The sequence below is a fragment of the Culex pipiens genome, chromosome 1 (assembly GCF_016801865.2).
Source record: "Culex pipiens pallens isolate TS chromosome 1, TS_CPP_V2, whole genome shotgun sequence".
Taxonomy (NCBI): Eukaryota; Metazoa; Arthropoda; class Insecta; order Diptera; family Culicidae; genus Culex; species Culex pipiens.
In genome coordinates this window covers 115,489,433-115,504,829 of record NC_068937.1, presented here as the reverse complement: position 1 = coordinate 115,504,829, position 15,397 = coordinate 115,489,433, and the positions used below count along the sequence as shown (strand labels likewise).

The following is a 15,397-nucleotide window of genomic DNA, read 5'->3' as shown; positions in this document are numbered from 1 at the left end:
TCCCAACTTTTTACAAAACTTTCAGAATGAAAAGTGCCCCTCGCCCCCTCCCCCACCAATTTCCATCCAAAACAAGTGGTTTCATCGTCGCTCCGAAAAGCGTTATCAAAAACAACAAACTTGTATCCCCGCCCCGCTCCGATGGACGGATACACACTGAATTAAAGGGATCACCTGGAGTCCCTCCACCCTCTTCGTCAGTCATCAGAACCAGAGTCGGTATTAGATTGAAGTGGTTTTGTTTGTGTGTGTCTGCGTGAAACAGAGGGCGGTGGCGTGGCGCCGTAACGTATATTGAAATTAAAGTAAAATCCATTAACAGATTAGCATAAAATGTAAATGCACCCACTTCGGGGTTGGTGCACCTTCTCCGGACGTTAAGGGCGAGGTTTGCAACTTTACTGTCACTGAGCGACGAGGGTACAGGCGCAGTGACGGGTCACGTTTGCTAGTTCTATCAATTTAGAGTGATTTTCGGTGAAATGGCTAATTTATGGAATCTTTGGTGAAACGACTCATTCGATGAAATGAATTTTCGGTGTAATGGCCTATTAAATTCAGCTTCATTGGGTTCCGCTGTAATGATTCATTTCATGAAAAATAAGTTTTTTTCGTGAAATGACTAATTTCTAAAACTTTCGGTAAAACGACACATTTGATGAAATGAGCAATTTTTTTGCACTGAAACAATTCTTGAGCAAAATTCGCTAAATAAAATTTCGACCAAACGACCTTTTCGGTGAAGTGGCCTATAAAAATGTATAAATGAAAAAATGAAGTGGTGTCCAAATTAGTCTGTTTTTTATTTAAGGCGTTTTCGGTGAAATGACTCATCATTTTTCACAGTTGAATTTAGATGGTACGGTGTACTAATTAAATATTTCCAAACGACTAACTTCTACAAGCTATCCGATAGTTAAAGTCCAAATTGCAACCGAATGCGTTTTCGATGAAATGGCCCATGTTTCAACGATACCTTCATTACTTTTAGCAAAAGACTACGCCAACACCTTAACGAATCCTTTCGACGAAACGGCCCACAAAAGGGGGCGCCAATGAATTGTGCCCATCCCTGTGCCGTCCACCTTCCAGCTAGGACGGGATTGAACCTGCGGTTTGCAGATCAACTCGACGAGCGTCCGCACAGCACGACACTGCCCGCTTGTAAAGGGCGTCGTCGTGCTAATCTCCCGTCGTCGGTTCACCTGCCTCTCCTGCGTCCAGCAGACCAGAGGTTAACTGACAGTAGCGCCCCCAGCCCAGAGAGGTGAGGAGGGCGGGGACCCTTCATGCAAGTGACAATAGCGTTCCAATTGAATGGTTACACGGAGGTGGAGTCCGAGGGCGGTCAGACAGATCCGAAATCTGGACGACACGGGAAACGGCCACGGTCCGGGAATGTCAGTGTGTGTGTGCGAGGGATTTGTGGGTTTTGTGGGAAATTGCCACAATAGACGTTTGAAGAGTTGGGGGAGGGGGCGCTCTGACGAAAAGAGGGGCGCCCAAGCCAGAGATTAAGCCGATGACACTAATTAGATCGAAACCCTCTAGACCTGCAGGCAGGACGGCCGGCAAGGCTGCAGCTGACAATCCGGACCGATAATCTGAAGCCAAGCGACGACCACAAGATAGACACGATGAGAGAAAGGGAAGACGCGTCAGTCGTTCAAAATCAAACACTTCAATTGAATTTGGGGCGTTTTGGGGGAGGATGGGGTGGAACCAACCTGTTACGTTCATCGTGTCAATCCGATGAAGGCGTGAAGTCGGCGCAAAAGCCTGCACTGCATTGACTTTCGATTTGTCCGATGAGTAGAGAGCAGGCTTCGGGTGCTCACAAAGTAAACCAAACAAACCGCAGAACGGACCACAAAATGCTGTCTGTTATTGTATTATCTTTTCGGGTGAAGCCCGTCACACCAACAGGGAGGGAGGAAGGGACGTTGGCCACCGCAAATTTGGTCCGGGCTGTTGCCTTTAAATCGAGTGACGTTGAAATTTGCATTCGGATGCAGCAGACGGGAGTGGTACACATTCCACTCTATGGAAAGTAAACAGTTGGGAGCGACTAGAGGATGAGTCCCAACGTCCAGGGGCGCGTCAAAATCAATAAAATCGAAAACGGGACACTTAATTTGAGTTGTAAACGTGGTCAAGTGTGTCCAAGAATTACGGATTTCATTTAATTGAAATGCTTAGTTTAAGACTCAAAAAATAATTAAAATTATTTTTTCTTGAAAAGGGCACTTCTTGAAAATATTATTTTTTAATGTTTTTCACTTTTTTAAAGAGTTCTACTTCAGAAGGGCTCAAATTGAAAAGTGCTCAATTCGAAAAAGGCATTACTTGAGAAGAGCTCTATTGAAAAGAGCTCTACTTGATACGAGTTCTATTCGAAACGAATTTTACATGGGGCACTAATCGAAAAGAGGGTCTACTTGCAAGGGGCACTAATCGAAAAGGGCTCTATTTGAGAAGTGTTCTATTCAAAATGGGGCACTAATCGAAAAGGCTCTACTCGAGAAAGGCTCCATTTGAAAGGAGCTCTAACTGAAAAAAACTTTAAAAGTTGTAGTGCAACTAAAAATTACAAAAAAAAATAAATAAATTCAACCCTGTTTGCGAGATTTCCCAGAACCGGTCACCTTTGAAAGGATTGACGTGTCACCCCGAGAACCGATTGCATCGCAACAAAAAAAAGAAACATCTCTTCGAGGCAGATTCATTTTTCGTGTCCGCCCCGAAGCCGCTGAACTAATTTGACGTACGATTGAACTTTTCTGATTGTGAAACATTGCTGCTGCTGGATCGACCATATTTCAAAAACTTTTCCCCCAAGTGAGGGGAATTTATGATTCCCTCGAGGGGGCGGATCGTCCTTCACACTATTCCGATAGTTGTCCGGTGACTCGAGGTGGGGGGATGAGTAATTTGAGGTTATGTGACGTCTGGGACATTGAAAGTATGCAAATCCGAAAGAAATATGAGTTCTAGTTGTCTTACCGAGGACTGTGGGAGTGCCGCCTCGGGAATGTTCTGTACTTCGTTCGATGGACTCACCTGGAATGAAAGAGAAATAAATCAAATTAGATAAAGTTTGTTAAAATTGAAATTAATCAAATATTAGAAATAGCCTTCACAACAACACTCTTGATTTGATTGCATCATAACAGCTACACATTTCAAGCTAGCAATAAAATCCAATAACATCAAGAATTCACCAGAACTACTAAATGTAACACATGTGCTTGGCAACAACAAGTGGCAGTTGAGCAGCAAAAAAACGGGAAAAACTTCACCCCCATTTTCCCGCGAATGCACCTCCGACTGTTGCGGCATTTTACGAGCGCAGGCAATAAATTCAAATCTGTTGCTCGCGTGTCGTGCACTTGTTGATGCTGGTTGGGATGGTGAAGAAGTGGGACGAAGTCCGCCCTCCCACGAGCAACTGCACCCACCCTGAATCTGAAATTAACCCTTCAATTAGTCTGAGTTGGAATCCGACAAATTATTCGATAATTATAGGACTGCGTGGTCTCTTCCACCACGTAGCTCAGTCCACAGGACTCTAGTATCAGCACAGACAAACAGACATGAAAGTCGAGGTCACTAACTTGTCCCAAAAATGTAACGGTCATTTTTCAAAAATCTAAAAGCATGGTCAATACCTCTCGGATTCACCGCCAGAGGCGCCCTTGTGCTCAGCAACAGTTTTTTTCAAATGACAGCTTTGAGCTTTCATTTTTATTTTGTTTTGGTTACCGACAACACGTGGCTCTAAGTCGTGTTTTGGAGTAGGGTCGATTATTACGGAGACTTGATTCCGCCGAATGAACAGAACTCGGAGGTGGTTCCGTCCGGCCACTTTCAGAACCTGTTGCTCCGGTGGATTAAGCTGCGATTTTTTATGCGGAGTGCTGGTTTGCCTGGGCAGATGGTTACATCGATGCAGTTAAAAATCGCTTTAAAAGCGGAACATGCACAGCCACTATCTTTTCGGCGCGTTTGTTGCCAAGTTTGTGTTGACTTGGTGGAAGACCAAACTCGTCTATCGGTGAATAGAATGGCCAACGCTTTGAAAAAATGTCCGGCTCCAAATCATGACTTCGAGCTGGGTGGAGCCTTCCACCGCCAATCTACTCCGACCCATCGTTTTTTAGCTAGGAACCGATTATTGACTAATTCTTCTACTCCTCCTTTTCAACCGGCAGAAGAAGATGTTTTGGCGACCGTTTTGTTGGTCAGCTGCACGGCAATCGCTGGCATTGTGAGACTTTACTTGGCCGGGAGAAATAAACTGTCCTTTCAGCCTCAATTTTCCTTTGGTCGTCTGAACAGTGACATGTGGAATTTCCGTCGAAACGGAACGTCGTCTCTCTTGTATTGAAAGCAAACAATTTTTCTTTACAATGCCTTTTCAACGTTTTGTTGTGATTGCCTTTGATGCACGCTTTTGGTTATCTGTCATGATTACTCATACATAGATACACATGTTCAGCTGTCATTTGGGAGAGAGTGATTCTAGGAATCGTAGATAGATGTCGTTAGTGAGCAAACCAAATTCAAATTTAAACTGGTCCCACTTTCTGAACAAAAATTTGTTCTAACTTTCATGTCTGTTTGTCTGTGGTATCAGTGCGTTTCTTCGCCGTGTGCCGGGAAGCCCCTAACTCGGCTAACTGATTTGTGTGTCTACGGTTCCAAAAACTAGCTTTGTTCACAGTTGTAAATGAATTACTTCCACACGATTTCCGCTGGCGGGCTGTCGAAGGACGCACAGAGAAAAAAAAAAGTGTTGTTTTAGGCTTAATCTGATTATTAGAAAACAGCAACTGGACTGACTGGTGTCATTTTTATTAACAGAGCCCTTTTCTTAATTTTAGTTTATTTATTAAAGGTTTTCTAACGCCCTTGGTTCTGATATTGTCCTATCAAAACAAAAGCCATTTTCAAAATGCGCCCTCAAACTGAATTCGCAAACGCCCTTTCTTCAAAGCGCACCCACCCTTTTCCTTTGGTATGTTAGACTTGTTTTTATTGCAAGTCTGGAGTTTCTTTTGAAAAGGTCCAATAAACAAAATTTGCAGTTTTTTGGTTTTTGGGTGTTTTTGAAACCGTTTTAAGTTAGGGATGTTAAAAAAGACCCAAAAAAGAAAAAACTCAAAATTTGGTTTGTTGGACCTTTTCAAAAAACGAAAATAAAACTGCAGAAGTGCTCTTTTCTTTTTTAAGTAGATATTTTTTCCTTTAAAGCGCCCTTTGCTTGCTATTGCCCCTTTTTCGTAGCTAGCGCCCTTTTTTGAAAATGCCTTTTCCTGAGCTAGTGCCCTTTTTAAGCAAGCCTTTTTCTTAGCTAGTGCCAGTGTTGCAAATGAGTGATAAAAAAACTATCAAATGATTATCTCCGCACCAAAATCATCCGAGAGTATAGCGGCCGTGACTATAGCTTGTGAGATCTCTTCTTGTGTCTCGTGATTCTAAGCGATGTCTTTCTCTCTCTATCATTCCTCCCCTTTTCCTCGACTATGCGCTCTCACCGCTGAGTCTTTCAATCTCTCTGAAAACTGCAATGAGAGAACGTGAGATGGCGATTAGGAGCCGACCACGCATGACGTCCCGTTAAACTGCGTTCGCGAAATTGGTTTTGCGGCGGCTTTTTTGGTTAAACGCTGTTGCGGTAGGATGATCGTGCAAGCGGGAATTAGAGAGAAAAGGAAAATGTCAATCGCGAGTGTGTAAACACGAAAACGTGTTCGGCTATGTTCGGCGCTGAGAGTTTCAATAAGGAGAGAAGAACAGTTGTATTTGAGGCATGAATATTCAGGCGGGATAATTGTAGTTGCTGAGAGCTGATATTTTGATATTTTAACAACCCTGGCTAGTGCACTATTTTTTGTTTGCTAGCGTCCATTTGAAAATAAGAGTTTTTTTGAAGCGCCCTTTTCATTTTTAAGTACCCTTTTCTAAGCTAAATCCCCTTTCTTTGCTAGCGCCCTTTTTGGTAAATGGCCTTTTCTGTGCTAGCGCCCTTTTAAAGCAAGTGCCTGGCGCTTTTTTGTAGCGTCCTTTTTCAGCAATAACATTTTTTGAAGCACCCTTTTTTTCGTTAAGGTCCTTTTGCTCAGCTAGATTCGTTTTCTTTGCAAATGCCCTTTTCTTGCTGGTTCCCTTTTTTTAAGTGACCTGAAAGGGTTAAAGCAAGTTCTTGGCGTTCTTTTATAACAAGCGCATTTTTTGTTTTTTTTTTTCTTTTTAGGCACATAGATCTAGGCACATAGCAAGCGCCCTTTTCATAGCTAGTGCCCTTATACAAAAAAAAAAATACAAAAAAAGTGCCCTTATATAATATTATTTTTAAAGTTATTTTTAGGCAAAATCTTTTTATAACGCCCTTTCCCTTTTTAGTACCTTTTTCATAGGTAACTCCCTTTATTTGCATGCGCCCTTTTCTAGCTAGCGCCTTTTTTACAACGCCCTTTTCTTTTTTAGCACCCTTTTTTTAACTAGCGCCCATTTCTTTGTTAACGGCCTGGTTCAGTTTTTTATCAGATAAAGTTTCCTTTTTTCTATTTTTTTTAAAACGCCCCCAAACAATTAATTTTTGCTGAGGGCTTGAGGGATTCATGCTCTCATTAGCAAATATCTTATTTCTTACTATTTAAAATATTTTTTTTACAGTGTCACCCCTGAAAAATAAAAACAAGCACTCCTCACACCCGCAAGTCTCACGTCATTCGACAACCTCCTAAATTTATGCATAATAACGCGTGGGAGGGCGTCACACCCCCTCCTTTTCCAGGGCGCTCCCCCCCCTTAAGGGACCAACCTGGAACCTGCACCTGCGTTACGTCGCCGGCTAACAACTGGGGCTCTGCTGAGTTTAATTTAGATTCTGGTAATTAGTCCCGGTTTTCCGCGCGACATGCCCCAGTCGATCGGGTGCGTACGTGTGGGTACATATGAGGGGTTAGGTGGAAGGAGGGCGCCACGTGCAATGGGGTGGAAAATAATGTAATTCAATCATCTTTTGAGTTTTGTGCGCCATTTTGACGCGTGAATTGCCATAGTTTGTTACGATAATTGAGGGCGCTTGAAGCGCACTGAATTTAGCTCCAATTCTTCTTCTATTCAAATTTAATAAAGTGTACAAAACGTTCCTCCAACTAACCCCCCGTCGTTGGCGCCTCATAAATTTAATTAACAAATCACCGGGCGTCCCCACCACGTTACAGGAGTTAACCGGGAAGTTTGTCTAGGTTCGCCCTTCTCCCCCATTGGGGTAGTTAGTTATACAAACAGTTTCCGGACGTCGTCGCCGTCGAAGATTGCAACCAGCTGGGAGTACTTTTCTGCTAAAAATTTAATTAAATTTCGTTCAAACCACCAGCCAGCCGCCCCTCAGGTGGAAAACCTCGCACCAACCTGGGTGTGTTTGAGTATGAGTGTAGGGAAACCAGAGCCCACATCATAGGAAGGTTTTTTTCCGGAAAGGTTTACAGCGAAAAAAAAAACTACTAACTGGTACCAGCGCCGACTAGGTAGTGTATGAAAGACAGAGTGCTGGGAATATTTTTGGCAGCTTTGATCCTGGGCCATGGCCAGGATTGCATGATGCGGGAAACTACCCAAACTCCTAGCCTGGTCGACCTGGTCGCTTGTGAGAGTTGTTTGTACGTTACATCGACTAAAGCTGGGTTTTTAATCCCTGTGCCATCATGGCTGCCAGAGTTCCGAACACGGGCGGTGGATTAATCCTTAATTTTTTGGAAGGATGAACCCAAAAACCAGGCGACGACGGGACGGGATTATTGCGAAATTTATTTGCTGGCTCCTGGAAGTCTTTGTGGTAGGGCTTTTCGAAAATTCAGTTTGATATCTTGGCTGGAAGCAATTCTGGGATGGCCTTTTGTCATGCTGAGAAGGTCCTTCAATACATCACTAACTAAAAAAAAATTAAATCTTCCAATCAGAACATGATACAACAGTTCTAAAAAATTCTAAATAATTTAAAACATTTCTAAACAATTCTTAGCAATTCTGGTCATTAAAAAATCTAAAATTGTACAAATTAATCAATTTTACACCATGATACTTCCAAAAAGTATCATTAAAATCGTTGCATTTGAATTAGTATTATCCTGCATCTGTTCAAAACTGAGCTGAACCTGGTAACCCTTTAGGGGAGAGTGGGGAGACTTTTATCGCACATAACTCTGTCAATTTCTCACAAAACTATGAACTTTTTGCATGAATTGAAAGCTTAAACATTCTACTATGTTTGGCTGATAAGGGTATTTCATCAGAAAAACTCTTCGAATCATGCCAAGCGGTTTAAAAATTTTTTAAACCAGCATTTTCAAAATGTTGGGGGCAATTTGATCCCCCTTGCAACATTTTGAAGAAATCTCATGCAAAATGTTTCTTATCCATCCAAACTTTTTTTTTCCATAAGTTACAGCAATTTCACATTAAACGTGTACGTTTGTGTTCAAAATATAACAAGTTTAGCATGCAAAATATTTAAAAACTTAAAATTTTCTTTTTTAGAGGAAAATTGGGCATGTTTACAAAAGCTGGTAATTTTTGTTAACAAAACTTTTGAAAAATAGTTCAAAATGCAGTAAGTTTTGTACAACTATACTAAATGAAACTATGTACGAAAACCCAGCCCAATTATTTAATCTTGAGGCTGATTCCAGTGACTGTAAAAATGCAGGGATCAAGTCTCCCTAAACGCCCTTTTTTAACAATTGATTGTAAAAATAGTATGATGATAAATTTAACGTCAAATGCGTAAGGGTTTTGGAGTTGATATGTTTATAAAACAATTCATGTATAAAAATTATTTTTTGAATAATTTTTGAGTGTTTTCTGTACTTATCAAAACAAAGAAAAAAGATCTCTTGGAAGTTTCTTGCAGCTCTTTTAAGAAAAATGTGTGTTACTCAATCTAAACATTTTTTTTAATTTTTTTTCTTCGTTTTCTACAATGAGTTTTACTCAATTTCGCACAACTTTCTAGAACAAAGCTGATTGTTTTACCCTCATGCTGACAAGATACAGGCTTGGGATCAAGTGTCCCGGGGGATCAAGTCTCCCCACTCTCCCCTACAAATTCTAAGTAATTCTAAACATTTCTAAACAGTTTTAAGCAATCATGTACAGTCAACTGAAGAACTCCCTGTTGTGTCTATTTTGGATAGCATTACCCTTTAAATGTGAGAAAGGCACCAACACCCTTAGGGTGGATTAAGTAACGTTTGCATTCCAAGCAGTTTTCACCCTGAATCAGCTCAAACCAGAACATCCACCTGCCAACAATAGAACGCCGATTGCTTATCATATCGGATGACGCAATTAAGTTCAATTTCACCACAAAACTGCTCCCTGTTCCGGGGGGTAGGCAGCGCAGAACCTCAATTTGCTGCCGTCAAATTTGATACCGCCGACAAATTTGACCTGCCAAATTGACCAAACAATAGGCCACACGATGGACCGCCGGTATTAAATTACGTGGAGTCCCTTGGCCTCCAACTTCTGCTCTTTTTTTTTATTTTCGGGGCAGCAAACAAAGCGTTCGCGTGAAAAACCGACGAGCAGTCCGGCGCGGAAAAGCGGCCCAAGCGCTTTTATCGCTATTTTTCCAGTCGACTCACGTTTCACAACGCACGGCCGCGGTCCTCTGGTATTTTATTTGCTTAGAAGTGCCCCCACCCGGAACTGTGGTTTTAGGAGGGGGTGCATAGGGATCAGATTCATACATAAATGGGTATTTATGTTTGCACAACACAGGTTTGAGCGGCATGCTGTACCCTTTGACCGCGCTGGCCTCGTTGAAGCGTCCCGGGTCATAAAATAGGCTAGTGGGTAGTGTCCTGTCAGCAGGTTTGCTCACACCGAAAACTGGCTTGACTACCTCAACGGTTCTAAACCACTTTAAGCAATTCTAAGCAACTCTTAACAATAATTCTATACAATTCTCAGTAATTCTGAGCGATTCTAAACAATTTAAACAATTCAGCAACGTTATTGAGTCACATATAGTTTTTTTTTTCAATCATGGCAAATTAGCAGGAAAGTCGTCGGATGATTTTAAGAATTTTAAGAAGGATCTTTCAATGAAATAGTAGATCAAGATGCACGAATTGATTGAACTAGGCCACTCTATAGATAATGAGTAACATAAGTCCAAGGTAACCTGATTTGATGGTTAAACCAAAAAGAATAGCATCAATCTTGACGTTTAATTTCCCCACTGGGAAATTCTGTATCAATCACTCCCACCAAAATCATAACTTTCAAAAACCACCAGCTTCAGAAAACTTTGCCGACACAAAACCCTCCACAGAGCGTTCTGACAGATCGATAATGACACAACAGTAAAAGTTACTTTATCGCTGAAAGGCAGAAACCCTTCCATTACCCACCGTCTTCTACCCACCGCATCGCTTCGCTCCATTTTTTAAACAAAAGGCAAAATTCTCGCGACTTTTCGTGCATTTCTTCATGTGGAAATTTGCACGGAAAAGTCGCGACGACGGAACGGGTGCGGGGACCCATTAAATATGCAACGACACTTACAATGCGACACATGGCAAAGTTGTACCCACCCACTCACGTGAAGTACAACCCACTCACTCTCCCACATAGACAGGTACAACAATTGATAATCTCCTTCGACGCCGTTCTTTGTTGTCACTCAAAGAAAAGTTTTTCCCACATTCAGGGACACCCACCCCCCTTCCATTGTTTCCCAGCGTTCAGTGACACTTGCACCCACCCTACCGATCATAACTTTTACCCACCAACCGCCAATTTCCAACGCTGACTCGTTTGAAACATTTGATTGCGAAGAAAACTGACTCCATTCAATATTTATTTAAAGTGGTTAAAGGAATTCTCGAGGGTGGACCCCTCAAACACCCTCCCCCCTGTTCAACAGTTGAAAAAATTACTGCAGAATGACTTACCGAACCCGGTCCGGCGAAGCAGAAGGAAAACTTTCACCCAGTGGGTATTACTTCGTTTTTTTGTTTCTTCTATTTAACTCTCTGCTTTTCTACAGTGATTTGAGTGGAAAAACTATGGCTTGCACCTCATTCCCGTCCCTCCCTCGTCGATAAAGTTGTTGTTTGCAAAACTATTGTGCCAGACGCTCGACGACCAAGTGAGGAGTTTCGGATTTTTATTCTGCACCGTTTCCACTTTCACGGCACTTTTCCGACAAACATATTGGAAAGTGCAGTTTTGTGCGCTTCGGGAAACTGGAGAGGAAAATTGGTGGAAATTTAAAGTTTGTCGGGGGGGATGATGAAAATTGGCAGTTTCAATTGGTTTTGGGTGATGTTTGGCTTTTCGCAGTTTGAGCGACATTTTTTTATGAGTAGCAAGAATGTATAGAGAATTTGCAGCAAAGCTAAAAGACACTTATCGCCACCTATGAACAAATAGCGTAAACCTATGATTTTTCGAAAAAATGTGTTTTTTTTTCTTCAAAATCAACATTTTTATTAAACTTATGCCGGATTCGGATGAGAAAAATTATTTCCAACAATTTGGTGTGCAACTTTCCAATATTCGTTTGATTTTTCTATAAGAAAATTGTAAATTTAGTATAAGACAGTAATTCGAACTTTTTGGCAACAAAGTCTGTCAAAAATAAAAAAAAAATGTTGAATATTCGTTAACACATCTGTTATCAACTATATCACTGTTTATTTTATTGATGTATATGAGGAAACTAATTTTTTCGTGTTCTGAAACATGTTTAAAAAAAAAAAGTTCACAAATTTTTGCGCGCCCAAAAATTGATGTTCATTATTCTAAAGCAAAAAATATGTCTCGTCTTTTGCAACCAGTTTCATTAAGATTGATGCAGGGAATCATGAGAAATAAGCGATTTTGTTCTTCAATCCAGCAGAAAGGAATACGATTTTTGGCAAGTAACCTCATTTTGGCGCCACCTACATTTGAAACACAGGCGCGCTGCAAAACCTCAATTGATCATTCAAACTAAAACTTGCATGCAATCCAGATACCAATTCCAAGCGACATCTATCGTTGAACAGGAAAAAAAATACTCTCGAACGTAATCATTTTTTATTTATTTTCATAAGTTTGAATTATGTTAATTTTGATACAAAGCACCTGTACAAACATTCAAATTTCCCACCCAGAATAAAAGTCAAACATCATCACTTAACAACAGCTTAAAGCCCTAACCAAATATTTTTCCTCTCAACCCCGCGTGCAGCAAATCCATTAAAATCAATAACCTTCTTTCGCCCACAACCCAGGGAAAAACAAACCATTTCCCATATTATCCCGGCTCGCTTCGATAAACCTGTAAAACTTATTTCCCAAAAAAAAAGAGTGCAGAAAAAAAGATCCAAAAACCAACAACATAAAAACCCCATCCAAATCCTTCACATCTTCATTCGGAGATTGCCAGCAAAGGAGGGTACGTACGCAAATCGACCCTGGGCGCGGCGCCGGCTGTCGAGGCTGTTTTTCGCCTCACCGCAGAATCAATATCCGTCCAGTCGGTCCACATCCAGGCTGTCTGTTTGCAGTAATATCCCGAAGGACGTTCCGCGCTGGTTCTGTTTTTAAAGCCATCGATCTCACTCCTTGAGAGCAGCGCGCGCGCGCTTAACTTTTCGAATATTACACTAACATACGGGGGTTTCCACCACTTTTCCTTCTCATAACGTATGCATTAGGGTTTTTTTCTGTGAGGCTGAAGATATCCAACTTTTCCTTTTGGCTTCTGTAAGGGAAAAGCTGTTGCTACACGAGCAGATAAATTCAGCTCTCCGGGGGGTCGTAGAATGTGTTTTTTTTGGGAAAAAAGACGATGAAAGAGGTGTAGCTTGAAGTTATGAGATGGATTTTGTGAAATTTGTAGTTGATAAAGTAGAAACGACAATGAATTTTTAACGTAAATCGATTTCAACGATCTAATTGGATGCAACAATTGCATGCAAGTTGCTTCCAATTTAGTAGCGACACCTTGTGGTGAGTAGAATAAATCGCAGCTTTAAGATCGTTTCTCATCTAAAAATTTCAATGTCCTCACAGCTTTCTTGCAAACAATGCCCCCTAATTGCTACAATTCCAGCTCGTCATGATTTTAATTCAATTAAAGCGCAGCAGAAGAAGGATTTTCACGACGTCATGAACGGTCGATTTACTAGCTATATTGCAACTGAAATTTGCTAAAGAGCAAACTTATTATTCTCTGCAATTCTCTCATGTACACCAGTTCGCTTGAAAAAACAAAGTTTTCCACAAAATAAAACATGTTTTTCAACCGTTCATCTCCCGCGCGCGCACGTGTCCGGGAAAATTCTCGAAAAATATGCTACTATTTATTACACCAACGGTTTACTCGTCACTTTAATAGCCCGACGTTATTTTCCTATTATCGTAAACATCTCGAGACCTCAAAGGAGAAAAGGGAAAAACTAAAAAGAAGCCCTGGCGCGTGCATCGTCACCCCCAAAACTGCATCGTCGCCGGGAAAACTACTGGAAACTAACTTTTCTCACATGTTCGGACGGCTTCTTCAATGGAGTCCCGACACGAAACGCAAAAATTACGAGGGCGGATCTTTTTTTCGGGGGGGTACACGATTAAACAACATGGAAACTGGACGTGGTCGTGAGTCCGGAAAATAAAAACCCGACTCGACAGTTTATCGGGAAAACATGCTGCAATTTAAATGTTGTTGACCAGTTTGGGTGAGACGTTTTTCCTCAACCTGACGAAGTAACACTTTTTGCGACGAGTTGTCAAGAATGCACACGATTAGAAGCAACACTAGTTTTAATGGGTTTGCTATTGCTGTGAGTTACTTGGCTTGAGATATGGAGCGATTTATTGGGATTTGTCACGAAAGCTGATTAAACGTTTTTGAAGAAGTCGATACAATGAGAATTTGTCCAGACATTCTTCAAAGCCATTGCATAATTTAAAGAAAATCTAGTTCTCAGAATTTCAAATACAAAAATATTTCATTAGAAACTACTTAAAAAATCTTAAAAATCCTTATGAGAGTGTTAAAAAAATGCAACAAAAATTTATTTACAGTTTCCTTTTAAAATTAAATCATCAATTTAACCTTCTCAAACTAAAAAAGTGCAAAAATGTTTTTCAATGATTCTGATACTAAAAGAACAAAAAGGGCGCATCTGGTCTAACCTCCATTTTTTATTTTAGTGTGCTAGATAACAAAAAAATGTGATTATCAAAATTATCAAATTGTCATTTAAAAAATACAACTTTTTTGGAAACAACATAAACATATTCGGAAACGCCCTTGGAAGGACGTTTCATAAATAGTTTCAAATACTGTCAACTATTATGTTCATTTTAAACAATCAGTCCCAATTTGAAAATTTCTAATAAAATACTGCTTTTTGAATTTGTCTTAATAAACCAATAGCCCTTTTAAGGGAGTTTCAAAACAAAAAAAATCGAAAAGTTTTTTGAAAGATTTTAATACTTAAAAGGGCGCATCTGATCTTTGTTTTATTTTACACAGCTAAAGTTGAAGCTGATATGTTAACTGATATGTCATTCAATTGAATAAAAATATCGGTTTTGACATAAAAACATTACAACTTTATCGAAAACAACAAAACCATATTGGGAAACGCCCTTTGAGTGACGTTTCAACAATAGTTTCAAATACTGTGCTCCGCTTTTTGGCAATGAGGGGCGTATAAAGCATAAAATACTAGTTTTGGCATATGCCTCAATGGTTCAAAATGCCCTTTTATGGGCGTTTAAAGAAAACAAGCAGAAATTTATGAATTCGTTAAATAATTTCTTTCCAAAATAATTTATCAATTCAACTCTATCAAACTAAAGAAAAGCTTTTTTCAACGTTTCTGATATTAAAGAAAAAGGGCGCATGAAATTTAGTTTTTGTATTCAACACAGTCAAAGTTGAAGCTGTTTTCAACTCCAATTGAATCGAGTAAAATTTTGGGAACAACGTAAACATATTGGGAAAACGCCCTTAGAAGGGCGTTTCATAAATATTTTCAAATACTATTTACGATAATGATTATTTTAAAAAAAACCATTCTCAATTCGAAAAAAAAACAGTATTATGAGGGTCGACAAACCATAAAATTTTACTTTTGGAATTTTCTTCAACGATTTAATAAGCCCCTTTGAGAACATTTCAAAGGACACAAACAATTTCCTTCCAAAATAATTAATCAATCATTCAAACTACAAAAAAAATCAAAAAAGTTCTTGAACTTGATATGTCAACTACCGTTCAATCGACTGAAATTATCGAGATCGACATTAAAAAACTACGCCCTTTTCCGACGTAACAAAAACAATGTGGGAACCGCCCTTTGAAGGGCGATTCATAAATAGT

The 15,397-nt window shown here is 40.2% G+C and overlaps 1 protein-coding gene across 7 annotated transcripts in view; it reads right to left on the bottom strand.

Moving 5' to 3' along the window:
• LOC120416206 (polypyrimidine tract-binding protein 2) overlaps positions 1 to 15,397 on the bottom strand; it is a 325,004-nt gene that overhangs the window by 224,045 nt on the left and 85,562 nt on the right. The window contains exon 1 of one of the 7 annotated variants that reach the window (XR_008211763.1): positions 3,004 to 3,039. The exons of 1 other annotated variant lie outside the window; for it this stretch is intronic. Coding sequence is in view for 1 of the 6 variants with exons in the window: in XM_052706202.1 (XP_052562162.1) it covers positions 3,004 to 3,060 (57 nt within the window). In the remaining 5 variants the exon portion in view is untranslated. Of the gene's footprint in view, positions 1 to 3,003; positions 3,061 to 15,397 lie in introns of those variants that run through there. 5 more of the 7 variants (XM_052706202.1, XM_039577900.2, XM_039577908.2 and 2 more) reach the window with 5 other exon arrangements.